Source organism: Citrus clementina, unplaced genomic scaffold (assembly GCF_000493195.1).
Source record: "Citrus clementina cultivar Clemenules unplaced genomic scaffold, Citrus_clementina_v1.0 scaffold_6, whole genome shotgun sequence".
Lineage (NCBI taxonomy): Eukaryota > Viridiplantae > Streptophyta > Magnoliopsida > Sapindales > Rutaceae > Citrus > Citrus x clementina.
In genome coordinates, this window is record NW_006262139.1 from 21079924 (window position 1) to 21097060 (window position 17137).

The 17137-nt window shown below is 34.0% G+C and overlaps 1 protein-coding gene across 1 annotated transcript; it reads right to left on the bottom strand.

Annotated features, from left to right (window-relative positions):
• Positions 1–1725: 1725 nt before the first annotated feature.
• Positions 1726–12973, bottom strand: LOC18039989 (serine/threonine-protein kinase CTR1). The gene is made up of 15 exons (XM_006430238.2): positions 12134–12973; positions 9925–10226; positions 9697–9841; positions 9339–9442; positions 8592–8800; positions 6382–6828; positions 6178–6218; positions 4871–4939; positions 4686–4786; positions 4387–4471; positions 4157–4255; positions 3632–3700; positions 3390–3521; positions 2750–2844; positions 1726–2652 (listed from the first exon to the last, which is right to left on the bottom strand). Exons 1-15 carry the CDS (start codon positions 12731–12733, stop codon positions 2544–2546), a joined length of 2607 nt encoding a protein of 868 aa, XP_006430301.1. The 5' UTR covers positions 12734–12973; the 3' UTR covers positions 1726–2543.
• Positions 12974–17137: the final 4164 nt, after the last annotated feature.

The following is a 17137-nucleotide window of genomic DNA, read 5'->3' on the forward strand; positions in this document are numbered from 1 at the left end:
ACGTGGGGAAGTGAAACTTCTATAACTTTTAAAAATATTTTATAAAACCAGAACTAAACATTTATTTAACAAATATTAGTTACGTTTTCTTATTTTAAGTCAATTCAAATCCGTTAATGACGTGCCGTATTTATATTATACGATGGTATAACGAGACATATCTAAATTGTCATCTTTATGCAGAGAGTCAGAATTTTCAACAAAAGACTTAATATTTTAATTATTGAAAACAAAGTTACTACAAAAATATCACGAAAAATGGGTTATTGAATAATATAGACAAGGCTGTAAGCTTGTGAGCTTGTAGATTTATTTTTTTTATTATTGTGATACATATATATCAGTACTAATAATTAAAAAAAATCTAGGTCGGTATGTTCAAGATAATATTAATAATATAGTAAGGGGTACATGCATGTATTAGAAAATATCGGTCTCGTTATTGAAATTAAAAAGCCAACACCTCTATGGAGGAATGCCTGAGATGATCTATTAACTTATCTGCGACATAGAAAGTTCCTTTTAGAGGAGACGTTGCAAACATGGAGGCTGAAGCAGTGATTTATGGAATTCAAGTGGCTCAACAAACAAATTGCATGCCTTCAATAATTGAATCAGACTGCAAAGAAGTGGTGGAACTATCTATGAGTAAAAGGAGTAGCAGAACTGAGATATGCTGGAATATTGAGGAAATCCAGGCAAAGCTAAAGAATCAAAATTGTTTCTCTATCCAACTCGTTCCTAGGAAATGCAATGCAATGGCTCACTCCATAGCCAAGGTGGCTTTAGACTTTGAAAATTCTATAATATGGACAGATGACTTTCCAGTCCAAATCATGTTGTTACTCTCGAATCTGAATCAATAGAAACTTCTATTTTCTCCTCAAAAAAAAAAAAAAGATAGTTCTGCGTGTAAAGATGTTGACTCAACAAATAGAATGGTCTAGTTCACACATTGAGAGTCCTTGATAACGTCTTTGCAGTTTTACTTTTTAGAGATTATTTGTAGAAACGAAAATGATGGTCTAAGAATAATGTTCTAACCAGTCTTAATTCCAAATTGCTTTCAATACCATTCGTTAGTTGCGGTCACATTTTAAATTTAAAAACAACGTGCACGCACGAGTTTACGAAAATGAGTGGATGCGTTCACATATTATAAATGTGATTTCATAGCATAACTCTTCTAGAACAACATTTCACTCAAAAAATTTTTTTTTTTTTTGAAAAAAATTCTGTCTTTTCGAAAACACAATAAAAAAAAGTTTTCAACTGTTTTTTTCCAGGTGGAAATAGAAACCATTTCTGGAGACGCAACAAAATAACGACGATTAGTTTCTTTTACAGCCACATAATTCACACTTTCGTAAAATTCACTTAATTATTATTATTATTTTTTCAAAGACGAGCAAGTTTCCCCGCCGTACAGCTCGTGTCGTTGTTCAGCGCCCCTCTTCGATTATGTGAATTTCATTCATTACGGGAGTTCCACTTTTGTTTTTGTTAGAAGTCTTCGATGATATCCATGGAATCAGTAAAATTCACTTCACCACACTTGAAAAATTCGGAGAAATTACGTGAACGGGAGATGAGAACTACCAGGGGCAAGGATGCCTACTTGCAATTGCAGGCTTGTAGCTGGTGAAGATATGTGACCTACATACATACATATACATATACATATATATCAAAACATCTCAAATTTATATATGTACCAACAAAAATAAAATAAAATCTCAAGAGGTCTGCACCGACAAAAGCTGCTTCTCATTAACTAATTTATAGTTACAAATTTTACATACAAAATCATGAGAGACAGAATTTCCGAAATGACTAAAGTAAACAATCGATACAAACAATATCTTTTGTGGGTAGTAAAGCGGATATTGGATTTCTAGCGTGCATAAAAAATCAGAATTCCCAATCAGCTGTGAGAACAGACATGTACAACAATGATTCTGCAACAAATCACATTGAGGCCAGGGTAAGGATTTAGAAAATTTGAATGTTAAGCCTTCGACAAAACTTTGACGGAAGAAGAAATCCTTAACAATCTTGGGACAAAAAGAAGAATGGTGGCTCAGTTGCAAGACGAGAAGTAAGAAGAGCATGTTTAATCCCTGTGCAAGGAAATGCAACAATCCACTGTCCCGTTGTTCGAATATATTTGACACCCCGCCCATCCCCATAGTCTAACACGAATAATGATGGTTTACTAGTTGCATGAAAACAGAAACGAATTTTAAGGGTGACAGTATATCACAAGGCTGTCTATCCTAAGCTTTTTCTACTTCTATTAAAATCAACAATATTCTGCCAACAAAGAGAATACAGGCTCGGGGTATCACTGTATTTATAGATTAGAGCAAAGGGAAACAAGGGATAGACAACAAGAGAGAAAGAAGAAGTGAAAAAGAAGAAGAATTGTAGAAGGAGCACCTCAGACTACCTAAACAGTTTTGTCTCCTGCCAAACATCAAACCTCAATACAAAAAATGATGTATTTATGTGCATGAATAAGACCTCTCAGAGCTTCTCCCCCCTCAAGTAAGTAATGGCATGTCCGTAGGACTTGGTTGAGGCGTAGGAGATTTAATCAAGGGCCTTAATAATTCCATGATAGTGGAGAAGGATGGACGTTTCCAGGGCTCGCTGCAGTATAGCGTATATTGATGAGGTAAGTACCAAGAGGTAAAATAATCGAATGTCCCTCTAAATTTGTAATAACTTAAAACGCTTCCATACTTACTTAGCCCAGCAAGCCTCAATTATGGAGGCCACATGGGGATTTACATTGCGCGGAATCTCAAGCCTCTTGCCCTTGAAACCAACAGCTGCTACAACCTACAAAAGTAGCTTACATTGATCTAAGTCTCGTGAAGAAAATTAATTCATCCAAATATAACTCAAAATTAAATGGATTACACATATGTTATGGAGTGCTAAACAGAAATACTGAAAAAGAGCATATTGAATAGGGAAACTTTTACTCTATGTAATAAGAGCTAGAGTTTTGTATCTTGTGCAGATACATTATGAAATTATCATTCTCAAACATGTCAACTAGAATGAAGTTAGAGCTTAGTTGGCAACAACTAAAATGAACTGAAGATCTCACTCGGTCTGTGATCTTGGGGTCAAAATCTAAGTTCTCAAACTGATCAAGACAGACAATTGTGCACCCTATTGATTTGGTCCAACACACTGCAGAATCAATGATAACAATATGATAATGTTATTTAGCAGTTCAAACTATTTACCGCCAATGAGACTTCTATCTTATGAAAACTTGATATTCACAATCATCAGTTCTGCATGTCAAGTTTTTGCGTGATTACACATCGCAATTTGAAGATTTCATTTGCAACATTCAAATTAAAGCAACAAACCTGTGCCGGATTTAAGTTGCCCCAAGGTTGTTGCAGTGTTGCAAGCTCCCACAAGATAACACCAAAGCTGTATATGTCTGACTTTTCATTTGATGGCTCATCACGGAGAACTTCTGGTGCCATCCACTCAGGCTACCATGATGAAAGAAATATTCTCAATTTAATATTGCAATAAACAATTTGTATACCACCTAGAATCTAAGACATTGGAACATGCCGCAGTTAAGTTCTACAAAACTTACAGTCCCTGCTGCAGATTTTGATGACAGAAACGTGTTTGCCTTCAAGCGAGAAAGACCGAAATCGCAAACCTGGATGAACAGAGTTGATAGTAAAAATAAGGAATTAAATCAGTTTCATAAAATGAAACAAAAATTGGAATCCCAGTAAACATGCATGTACTTCATCAGAAGATGTCAATCTAAACGAGCAACACCGAAACCAAAAGGAGGAAAAATGCATGGTAAGTACTAAAGAGAAGACACTGACAACTTTCAGCTGAAAATACAATAAGAATCTAATTTTAGCCTTTTGCAGTTGCTGGTTTCAAATTACATCCAAATTGGTCTATGGGACAATTGGAATATATTATGCTATTCACATAATATACAAGACAAATAAAACAATCAATTGAAGCTAACAAAGTAACAGGGTTGTTCCATTTACAGGTTTCGTGTCAGACAAAAATAAGCATGACAACTGATTGACTGATTGATAAATGTTAATAATTGGTTTATCTGATACAAATGAGAAATTCATTGTCTTACCTTCACTGTATATTTTTTGTCAACCAAAAGATTTGGAGATTTTAAGTCTCTATGAACAATGGGAGGATTCCGTCTATGAAGATAATTCATCCCCTTTGCCTGCACCATAAAAAGTCACTAAGCTCGAAGTAGTTGACAAAAAGAACAAAATAATGTCTACATGAACAAGAAATTTGAAAACTGCCTCTGCAATACAAATGGGAAATGATATAAACTTATTTAAAACATACCACATCATAGGCCATGTTTAACCGGCGCCTTTCATCCAGCATCTCTCTCACACCAGGTTTATGCAAAAGCCTATACAAGCTACCTCTGCAATTCGAGGCCAATACATTAGATCCTACGTGACTTAAATCCTAAACTGATTAAGATGTATAAAAGAATATTGAGAAAGAGAAAAATGGTTTAGCCCTAAACTGATAAAGATGTATAAAAAGAATATTTAGAAGGAGAAAAATGGTGTAGCTTCTTTTCTTTTTTGTTTGCAAACTTTGGTGGTGGTAGCTCTAAGAAGAAATTCCAAAACCTTGATAAATATTCCGTCACTATGGACAAGTTTGGGGGCTGAGTGACTGCACCCATAAACAGAACAATATTTGGATGTCGTAGTCGCTTCATAATTGCAACCTAACAACAGAAGAAAGGAATTAAGAACCTTAAGCAATATAGATATTATATTCAGCATAGAACACAATATTAGCAACAGCAAACCTCTCTCAAAAATTCCTTGAACCGTTCTGCATGAAACTCTTGTTCCATGAGAATTTTCACAGCAACATCCTGAAATTATGAACAGATATAAATATTCAATACAATCTAACGGGGAAAAAAAATAATTTCGACATCACATTTTAACCAATAATTCAATGTACCATTGAAATTTAAATGTTGAGAAACAAAACACAGCAATAAAACTGATATAGAATGAAACTATAAGAGTTCTAATTTAAGAGAGATCAGAACTAGAATCATAACTTATATTAGATGGAGTAGAAGATAAAAGGTGGAACATGCACTTCGAAATAAAGTCCCTCCTGGCATTAGCAAGTGCAAAAAAAATAATAGATTGCATCTCGAAAATTTGTTGGTTTTGAGATCAAAGATTTATAGCTTAGAACTATATCATCCGAACATGAGTTAATTGGTTGGATCAGTTAAAAAAAAAAACTCCAAAAACACCAGTAAATACGAATATAAAAGGTAACTGTTCATTTAGCAGATTCAAGGCAGAAAATGCAGAGTAACCAGGATACAAAACTATTTGATTGTAAAACAACATTCTAAGCTACATATAATTAACATAGTGCTAGGTTCTGGTGATCGTCCAGATGATGAATTCCCTCTGCAAGAACACAGCAAAGAGGAACTCCAATGCATATGTTCAGAAACATTTTTATAATATGTAAAATGAAAACACATAACACATGTTTTTGGTACAACATTTGGATCTGAAAAGGAGTATTGTGTCTTCTAGAAAAAGCACAATTTGAAAATACACACAACCGTTCTATTCTCAAAACTGCAATACCAGAAATATTCTCAGGTCCTGAAAATGGATATTCAACAAACTTTTCCTTTTACAAAAACAGTTTCATAAAACGTCAGGGTAAGGTTGATAGGGCATCTAAAGCTCAGGTGCTGATACTTCATTCAGAAGGTTTATCAATAAAATCAGTGCATATTCAGGAGGTTTATCAATAAAATCGGTGCATAATGTTTTGAGTTACACTAGCCACCATGACATCTAGAACACAACCTGAAACAGTTAGGAATTTTACATTTATTTTCACCACTAATTAAGATCCATTTGATAGGCATATCGTATAAGTTCTTATTCAGTGCCATTAAATGTTCATACACATCAAGAAATGTCATCTCCACATGTAGAGAAGCATGCAAACTGTGAAGCCAAACAAGTTTCAACAACACAGCTACAATTACGAAGTACAACAAGACAGAGGCATCAAGTTTATGATATTCAGAAACATAACAGTATGAAAAGCGGATAATTTACTTACCGATCCATGCCAGTCAGCACGGTGGACAGTGCCAAAAGAACCTGAAAATGCAGCAATTTGAATCTAAGTACTCTAGTACAACCTCTTGCACAAATAACGGGAAAAACTGCAGTGCAAGCTGAGACAACTATGCAGCCCATCCACAATATTAATAAATACATGATTTAACTCCAAATATTTCTTCAAGAAGCAGGAAACAAATACCTGCTCCTATTTTTTCTTTTAGGACAAGATCGTTCCACGGAATGTCCAGATCATCCACATCAAAGGTGAACTCCTTGCTTGGTTTGCCGGGGACCAACCGACCACTCTCAGTAAATCTCAAATCTTTAGAAGCATCTACCCTTTGATCAATCGACGACAAGCCTGGTTGAGCATCTCTATGCCCAATAGGTTGGATATGCTTCAAAGGATTTGGATCTTTAACCATGTTTATCGAGTGTGTCATATTCTGAGTAGGATTACAGGATTTAAAAAGTTCAAAATCTCTGTCATGACCACTTGTCCGACCTCCTTTTGGGGGGAGAGGTAACTGTGATTCACTGATGTTGGTAGAAAACTGCACAGGGTTATTTCTTTCTGTTTCCATCTTATTAGATGGCTTAGGATACATCGAGAATTTAGTACTTTCTTCTCCTTCAGCAGCAGAACCTGATAATACAAAAGTAAATTTAGTTGAACAACCTAGTTCGTGGACCATTGCACAATCATTTAGGCGAAGAAATAAAGAATAATTATAAAAAAGCGTGCTAAAACAATGTGATCTATGGAATCGACGAAAGGACTGAAAATAAACTGAAACGAGAAATTAAACCAATTCAATGCGAAAAAATTGGATCTTGTGCACTGGCCATCAGAGGACTCTACTTATATTCCAGGAAGGAAAGTCCAGTACTTTACTGCTTTATATTTGTCCGCCTTGCCTAAGGCTATCCATTCTAAAAACGGAGAAAAGGAGGTTGGAACTTCCAAAGAACAATTAATTTTATACATTCACCATCTATTGCAACAACTTTCAAGAGTTGAAAAGTTCAGAATTAATTGCATTTGTTAATAGTTATCTGTAGCAACCAGGAATTATTTAACAACTCAAAAGTCCAGCCTGATTCTTTCAACTCTTCTTCCTCCAAATCCCCAGAGAGAGATAGAATGTAACCAAAATTCCGCCAAATCATTAAGAAAAATGAATCAATTATAGCAACAGTTAAAAACTTCCTCCTTCAACTTGACACAACGTGCAGCCATCACTTAATTCGAGTAAATTTTCTTCCCAATATAAACTTGGAAGAGCCTCAATTTACTTAAAAGTATGGAAGCATGGTGGACAAGACGTCATAAAATTCTGACAACGTTTAACAAAGGTCCAAGTGCCACTTGCAGCACCAGTAATCAATGATAGTAATTGGACTCCTTTTAAGGTATGGCATTGTCTTTGTTAAGATAGTAGGACAGTTAGAACTGACAATATTAGGCCACAAGTCTTCATCACCATGTCTTCAGCAGTGAGGTTGTGAACCATGGTCTCGAGGACAGTATGAATAGAGGTGTTGTGGATGGGACTCCGAATCTCATATTGACAAGTTCGATAAAGTTTTCAAGTAATATCTAGCAACGATTAAACCATTAAAGCCAAGGTATTCCTTCCAAATTGTCACATTTGTTAGAGCTTTAACTATTGTCAAGCCTCTATCTACTAACTTAAGATTTTGAGTCAAGTGTTAACGTAATATTGACCGCAGTTTGACCAATATGTCTATCATTCCAAGTGATTGCATTTTATTTAATATTTGCATCAGTAATTACATGTGTCTTTGCTTTTTTATGGACTTGTTTCATAGCCTTGCATGAGAAAGGGCCTAATAAAGCTTAAAAACTATTGTTGAATCCTTACCTATGAGCCTAAGCTTGTGGATCATGAGGTAACTTGACAACACCAAGTTCTTTACAAAATCACTAATATACCATTTTGCATTTTTGAAATAAAATTACTACCTCAGCTAGTAAGTCATTTGTCATCAGACGAATGTTTTTATATCAAATCCTACTCACAATAAGACGAGAGGTTTATAGGATATGGGAGAACTATTTTCCTTTGTACAATCTATTGCCCCAAAGTGTCTTTGAAAAAATAATAAGAGGAATTAGAAAGAAATGACTGACAAAATTTATATAATGTATAAATTTATAAATTTTGGACGTTGGATTCAATCCAATTGCCAAATTCCATTTGGACTTATTTCCTGACATATGGACCCACTTTCTGACTTTTATAAGGCCAAATACAATTTGGCTGTTGGATTGAATCCAACGGCCAAAATTGGTATCCTACAATTTAGTTCCTGCATTGGTAGCCCATTTGAAACACACACATTTTTGTAGCAGCTGCCTGTTTATTAACTAGTTAGAGAAATTACCGGTTGATGCCTCCTCAAATACAAGATTTAGAGACTGACAGTCCGAAAAAAACTGTTTGGCCAGCAACCTGAAATCAATGGTAGGTTCAGCTTGTCTGAGTCGAGGAAAACGCAAGGGTGAAGCAATTGAGATGGAAGATGGACCATTGAGCAAGGAATCAGGATCGCACAAGTGACCTGGCTTCCCTATCAAATCAACTAGATACTCCCTGAAATCAGATAATATGCTTCATGAGATGTTTATAGAATTTTGTCAACACTTCAATATGTCAAGCACCACCTAAGTATCCTATGATTAAAGCTATCATGTTAATTAGACATCAAATTTTATTTCATAAAGTAGGTTAGCATTTCTTTTTTTTTTTTTTTTTTTGTGACAAGCTAGAGCTACAGAAGCAGCCAACTCTCAGCAGTTTCAATGTTCCAATCAGCAAAAAGAAACATCCACTTAGTAGATGCCCCATTTTATATTTTTTTTCAATTGAAATCTCCACCGTGAATTGATTGCTAAAAATCCTAGCAACATTAAACTCACAAACAAATAATATTTCTTGGCATTGGGCGATTTATTTGAACTTTGAAATGTTTACTAACACACGCTGCACAAAAAAAGTAGGCAAAACACAAACAATGTTAAAAACTTTTGAAACCTCCATTACATAAGTTCACTATTCCACTACATAAACTTAGCCACTGATTAACTACTTTACAACATTAACAGATACCATGGTTGATGATAAAACACACCTGTCAAGACCAAATCGAACAAGACAAGAGGAAGCATCTTCCCTTTTGCAATATTTGCAGCCCTTTGCAATTCGACATGGTAAATCAATTGCATCAGCAAGCACCTGCAAAAATAATACTTGTATTCACCAAACATCCATTTGTATTTCAATGAAAACTGTGTAAACCACGAAAATTTTACTCCTTAAATATAGTAAGGGCATCAGCAAATCCAATTAAAAAAAAAACAGATTTGAAGATGCATACGAGAATAGAAAATAATCCAAATTAAATGAACATGTCAAGATAGCCTCAACTACAGGAAAGTTCAGAATGCCGTATTGAAGTATAAACAAATGAGGCAATATCGGGATCTTACTTTGAATAATAAAGTTCGATGTCTGCAGAGGCCAATTGATAGGCTACCTATAGGAACAACTACAGACCCTAAGCAATCTTTTATATCATCACTGCACTCCCTCCAGATGGGAACAAAGTCATCTTCACCTGCTGTAGCTGAACCCCTTTTGATAGAAATAAATGTTTAATAAGCAATTACATTGATAGGCTCTTCTAACATGTGAATATAATGTTTACAACTACTTACCCCATGCGATTGCAAACAAGCTTTGCCAGCTGATCGACAACCTCTTGTGTGGTTATACAAGTGCAAGAAATGTTCACAACTCTGTTCTGAAGTTCCTTTAAGCTAGGATCGCTACGGCGATCAATCAAAACCACTTCAATTAAAGAATCAGAACTGGGATCAACAGACCGTAGAGATTCAATAGATGGAATACGACCATTCTCATTCATATCAGTGCACACCGTCCAAACATATGGATTTACTCCATGAATTAGATAAAATCCATCAGGAACTTTGTCGAAATATGATAAGCATCCATTCACCTGAAGCACATTACATAAACAAGGCAGGAAATTTTAACTTGAAATACATGTTAATAATAAAATAAAATAGCAATAAACAATTGATTCTTTTTCTGGTTAGTTAAAATGTTGGGAGGAAAAAGAAAAAGTGAAACTTTGAATCTATTTTTCCATATTGTTAAATGAAACTTAGCCCAATTAGACTAAATATTATAGTTAGGCTTATTCTAGATGCAATGGCAACATGTATAATACCTATTAAGCAAACTCCAATTTGAAGTTGTATCACACTCAAATCCCCAAGTTTAACTGAACTCTTTTGCCTCATCCTAAAGCACCCATGTCAATAAGACAGGGGGGCATACCTACCAAACACAGAAATTAATGGAAAATGAACATCATATAAATAAATAGAGCAATCAAATACACACCCATATCCAAGTCAATTTAGCACAAAACTTGCCACTTATTCCCTTCACGACCCTTTATATGTTTCAAGTAGAGATCTTTTCTTAATGGCCTAAGTGTTGAGTAATAATTTTTTTTTTTAAAAAAGACTGAATTGAAAGGAGATCTCAAACAACACTCTGACTGCATCATCGCTTGGAAGCAATTATGATAGATCATGCACTCGACATTCACCAATGCCTTTCCTTTTGCATTGTTATCATACAAGGTTAAACCACCCCTAACAATAACATAACCAGCACCATATAACTTCAACCGCATATCAATTGAGGACACAAGGAATCTATGTTGGCATAGACCATTCACACTTTTAGGTTTTGCAATTATTATTTAATTCACATGTTTAAGAAACAGCTTAGTAGTTTTTTATGCTGAATAGGTTTTATATTTGACATAACGAAGTACATTTCCGAAGATTTTGAGATCACGTTTCATACCCAGTTTAGCCATTATAAATAGGGCATTGTTTTTCATTTCAAGTAGACTTGATGATTATCGAATGGAATAGTATAATTTCTTCCGTATTTCCTTTTGTCATTTCTCTTATTTCTCCCTACATTTCTCTCATTTCTTCCGGTTTCTAACGCATTCTAGTGTTTCTTCTATTTTCTCACTTTTCTATCTTTGCTATCTTAGTAGGACACATCACTTCCACAATTGGAAGACGAGAGCTATCTATGCGGTCACTCCCACACAGATGCAGAGCATGGTAAATGTTTCCTTAGCATAAATTGCTTGCTTAAGTTAGACTGACATTTAAAAAAAAAAAAGAGAGAGAGACTGATATTTTTCTTTCTAGAGTTTTTATTGAGATACCAAATTCAGGTTCTTTAGTCTTCTGAATGCTCTTAATGACAAATGAGTAAAAGAATTCATGGAATAAATTTATATTATAAAGATAGATCTTTCTTAGAAATTTTGATCAACATATGACAAATATCACACCCACCAATAGCCACGCATTCCAACATTTTGGGTTATTCATAAACAAATTACATCTCTCACAACAGTAACCAATGCTCGTTATTCCCTCGCTATATTTGATGTCTCCTCATCCATTTTCATCATAAGAAACAATCCAATAGGTGCTCCTAGTAAATAATTTCACACATGACAGCATCTTCTCAAACAACTTCTCTCCTCTTTTCCTCTGAATACCATCCCTCCATATTATGTCTCCAACTTCTATGAAATACATTCATTTTGCTCCTCCAAATAGTGAAAATGTCAAATAACTATGCAACAAAATCCAAGGAATAATTACAATGATCATTTCATGTCCACTGCAGATGTTCACCCTCAATAAAGAGACATTTGCTTAGCTACCATTATCAGTGAGCACTCAGTTCATATCTACAGTTTATTTCACAGACAGTATATTTAAGTAGCTCTGAAAAAACAAACCATCTATCAAAATCATAACCTAAAGTGAAAAGCAACCGCCAATAATGAAAACTCACCCAAAAACGATGTGAAATAGCCTCTGGCGAGCTTGCGGGCCCAGACCTTAACGCGGACTCATCAGGAACTGGATCCAAAAAATTCGGATCATCAGCACAAGTGGCTTCTGACGAAAGCCTCAGCGCCAACGCCAACTGTAACTGATAACTCTCTTCAGTCTGCTGGGCCCAGCTTTTCCCCGACGAGGAGCCATCAGTCACCGGCGCCGACTGCTTGGTTTTAAAATCACCGCCTCCGATTTTGAACACGTCACCAAACGAATCAATTTCGTTGGCAGCCGGTCCAGATAAATTCTGAACAAAATAGTCTCCCGAAAGCGAGCTCTCTCCGAAGCTGCTCCCGCTAGATTGCCGCTGTAGACCTCCGATCGATGTAGTGTACAAGTTTCCGATTCGGTTTGACTGTTGACTCAATTTATGATCAGCTCCGCCACTGCTTGTGTCCCAGTCAAAAGCTCTATCGTGTTTCGATTTATTGTTGTTATTGTTTTTGCCATCGCCGGATTGAGACTCGTAAAACGATGTTGTACCAACGGATAACTGATCGTCAGGATACTGGCTGAGGAGAGAGTAGTTGGATCGTCTACCGGGCATTTCCATTGAGATTTTCTGTCACAAAACCCTAGAAACCGCCATAGTTGAAGAAGCGTGGCTGGTATTGTAAAAGTTTTTTCTCTCTTTTATTTTTTATTTTAATTTTTAATTTTTTAAAATATTGGTTTCATTTCCTTTGGTCGCCGTAGAATTTTTTGATACATCGGAGCTTGAGAGAGAAATGTAAGGTTATATTCCGTGGCGTAATCGTAATATTCTCCTGTTACTTTTTTGTTTCTTTAATTTTGAAATTTTTTTAATGTATATTAAAATGTGCAGTTTTGGAGTGAGCCGAAACCCCCGATTTATCGTTCACACGCTGCTGATTGGTCCGTCACCTTTTTAGTTTCTCATTATTATTATTATTATTATTATGGGCTGCGCTGTGTTAGGGGCCAGTCCACCTCCACCTGCAGGCTGATACATTCTGATTCTGGAGTGTGAATGAACACATTGACTCTTGATGCTTGTACTAAACGAGTAATTTTCCTATGTTGTAGCTCCAAGACAATTTACTCATGATTCACGATTCTGCGCGCTCAACCCCGCAAGCTTCCAAAAAGGGTAAATTATTAGATACCACCCTGTGTTTTAGTGAATTATCAACATCATTTAAAAGTTCATCTTTGTTATCGGTAAGAAGTAATAATTTTGGTCCATTTCTTGGTTTCCTTTCCATCCAGCCTATTAACTGCTCTTTTTTAAGTGTTTTCCCACCCATATTGGCTGCATACATTGAACATTCTTCAAATGAATAATTACACAATATGATCAATGTCGCAGTCTTTTTAAATTATTGTCATTTCGGGGTTATAACAGTTGTCCCTCATTTATGTGAGTGCAGTTATTCAACCTCCTATAAACGCATTATGGAGGGATTTATTTCTTTCTCAGTTATTAATAATTGAGTAGAGACAGTCTTCTCCGTTACGAAATGCGAGTGGAATAAACATCCTTAAATATTAATGAGGGTAAAAATTTAGACGGTACTTCATAAGAATTGATATAAATTAGTCTCAGTAATAGTCTGATTTATAAATATCAATTATAATCTCATATAATATGAGTTATAATTTTAAGCAATAGTCTCATGTAATTAAAAAAAAAAAAAAAAACTATTGCCATTTTGCGTACATTGAACCTTTCAAATGTAAAACAATATGAAGTGGTCCAAATTAATCCAAGAAGAATGCCGTGCATCTATATTTTATATCTTTTATTTTAATCCTCTTGTTGGACCAATTTGACAGCGAACCAAGTGTGTTTTTTTTTCCCCCAACTTGACCAAGTTGATCGTAAAGATCATAATCATAGATTTTCTTCCCCTTCTTTTATAACCTCTTCTATATAACTGGAACTGTTTGAAATTAAAAAAACTGGGTTTGGTACGTCGTCGGCTTCCAAGGGAATCTTAAGCTGGGAAGAAAATTAATTTTTTTTATTATTACTATTATATGAAAATTTTAATATTAGATAAAAACAAGATGATTGACTGTGGTTTGTTTAGTATTACATGTTAGGTAAATTTACATTCGACAACCACCAGTTAAAGTCTTCTTGAGCACATATATATGTTGGATTTTTTTTTTCCTTCTCTCTCTCTCTCTGTATAATTGTTTAGAATCCGATCCAGACTGTTTTGGGTCCTTATATAATTATATATTGGCTGCTGATGTAGGATATAATTAGGTTGGATCTCTTATCAGAGTGGTAATTGACTAATTGTTGTGTTACTTGAGCCTTTTGTTCCTTATGTGGGTAACCTTGTTTTTTATTTTTTATTTTCCAGAGTTGACCTAAGGTAGTTTGTATGCTTTCTCATAGAAACAAGGGACTTTAGGGCGATTATATTACTTGTTCAGTAACCTTGATTGATAAAAATTTTAACAAATAGTCTCTCTAATCTTTTTTATTTCATTTATCGTTGTGTTTTTACTGAAATAATTTGTTGTGCATTTACACATTTTCGATTGTTTTTCGTAAGTTTTAGCACCGGTTTGGTAATGCAGTAGTTTTTAAAATAACTATTGCTAACTACTTTGTACAAGTAATTAACCGTGAACAAAATCAGTTAAATATTTAATAAAATTTATTTTTTAAAAGTAGTCATACGTATTTAATAAATCTTAATATTAAACTACTATAAGAATGCAGATGATTAAATTGAACATAATATTAAATAAAATTTAATTAAACATTTTTTTAATACTAACTAAACATTTATAAACATGTATGTAAAATATTTTTTGTTGTGTACCTATAATGATAACTAAAACAAATATTTTATATTATTAATTTTATTTTTATTTTGTTATCTCAATAGAATTGGTAACAACAATAATCTATTTAAAATTAATGATTTTGTCTCTTAATTAATAAAGATAATTTTAAATTTTTATTATATTTACGAGAATATATATTGAATTGCATCAAGTATAAAATAATTTTCAAAATTAAATTTTAAAAAATTACTTCTTTCATACTTTTTAAACTTTACTATAAGATAAAATTATTTTACTAAAAATAATTTTTTAATTTTTTTAAATCACTTTTAAATCTTTAAAATGCAATCCCAAGTTTACAGTCTTACTGAACATTTTTATCCATTCAATTTGAAACTTGATATAATTATCCATAGATCCTGTCATGTTGATGTGATGATAATAATAGTAATCAATCAATCAATCAATAACCTTTTCTCCGGTTCAATAAAATGAAATATTCCAAAACTTTCTCTTGACTCCATGAAAGACCACCTTGTACTTTCATATTAAAAAATAAATAAACACCACGGAATCTCCCGTTGAATTGGGTCATCCTCAGAAATCAACAATTTTGTTTCAAACTCTACAAAAACGGGAAATTTACAAAACTAACTTTAAAACTTTAACAATTTTCAAATTTAACCCATCTAATTTTTTCCTATCATAACTAACCAAACGTCTTACTTTTGAACTAAATTATCCTCATCACTTTCATCAAATTTATAAAGGCATGCCGCTTGAGAAATTCGAACACAACTAAATGCTTTCAACCCTCAACAACTTAACAAATTTTCATCACTCTCAATAAATCAACAAATTCTATCAAACAAGTATTGCATAACTGAAGATATAATCAACTAACAACTACTTAGAGAGTTTCTTAGAGTTAGTGTATGCTCTTACACTATATAAAATTTTAATATATTGATTTTATCAACTAAGTTCGAAATTAAAACGAGTTTTGCTGCCAATGTTATTATTTTTCATTCATAAAAACAATGTAGATGGTTAAAGTTCTTAGTTTGAGTTGAGAAATCAAGATAAATAATTGAAAACACTAAAAACTCGAGTAAAAAACGAAACCCATAACAAGTGAGATAGATAATGGGACATGTGTCTGTCGCACATAAAAACAGCTCGATGCCCCTGTCCTAAGCACCCATCGCCAAATTTTCATTCCATTGTATGTAAAATAATACACATAACTCAACAAAACCCCCCATCACACTTTCATTATACAAAAACTAAATATAAATTTTATTTGAGAAATTTCATCAAACACCTAATATGCGATATTTATAACTCATCATTTTAACTAAATGTTTTTTTTAATACACCACTCCAACAACCTATAATAATCTAAAATCCCAATCAAATACACTCAAATCATTATAAAATGTTGAAGTTTGCTCGCCTAGGGTTTGAAGTCTTTTCAACTTCTTGGATTCATTTTTGGTTCAATTTCTTCGATTCTTTTTTACGTTTAGTTTACTGTCGCCGTCTCAATCGCTATTGGTGTCGCCGTTGCCATCGGCGATCGCCTGTCACCGTTCAAGAGCACAAACTTGTAGTGTGGCTAGAGAGAGTTTGGAGTTTGGAAATGCGGAGGGTAATTTAGGGCAAAAAAAATTGATTTTTAGATAATTATGATAGGAAAAAAATTAGGTGGGTTAAATTTGAAAATTGTAAAAGTTTTAAGATTTTTTTTTGTAAATTTCCCTACAGAAACTGGCTCAGCTCAAAATCCTTGCAACGATCAAGTTGTTCGCACAACTTGATCAACTATACTTTGCAGTCCTAGAATTTTAAGTCATATATTTCCAATAAATCCCAAATATACCGTCAAATGCTTTGGAATTTTGTACTATAAACACAGGCCAATTTGGTAAAACTGACTGTCTTACAGCTAACGCCAAAAATGATTAAAAAAAACATTAATGTGAGGGACATGTTCAATGAATCTTAAGCCGTAGGATTTTTTCTGTTGGCAATGCTTGGCAGCTTGTCAGCGTAGAAATTACTGACTTCTGACACTAGTTTACTTCGATGGTTGGCAAATCTTTTAAGGCTCGTGACTGATGCTTCTTAATTAGAATTAATCTTTCTGAATCTTAGTTTAATTATTTTATTGCTTCATGCAATTGGT

Excerpts from the sequence above, each read along its gene's own strand:
- LOC18039989 (XM_006430238.2), bottom strand. The coding sequence starts at position 12,733 with ATGGAAATGCCCGGTAGACGATCCAACTACTCTCTCCTCAGCCAGTAT. Across the intron at positions 10,227-12,133 it reads CTATTTCACATCGTTTTTGG|GTGAATGGATGCTTATCATA; the intron begins GTGAGTTTTCAT and ends AATGTGCTTCAG. Across the intron at positions 3,701-4,156 it reads ACAAAAAATATACAGTGAAG|GTTTGCGATTTCGGTCTTTC; the intron begins GTAAGACAATGA and ends CTGTTCATCCAG.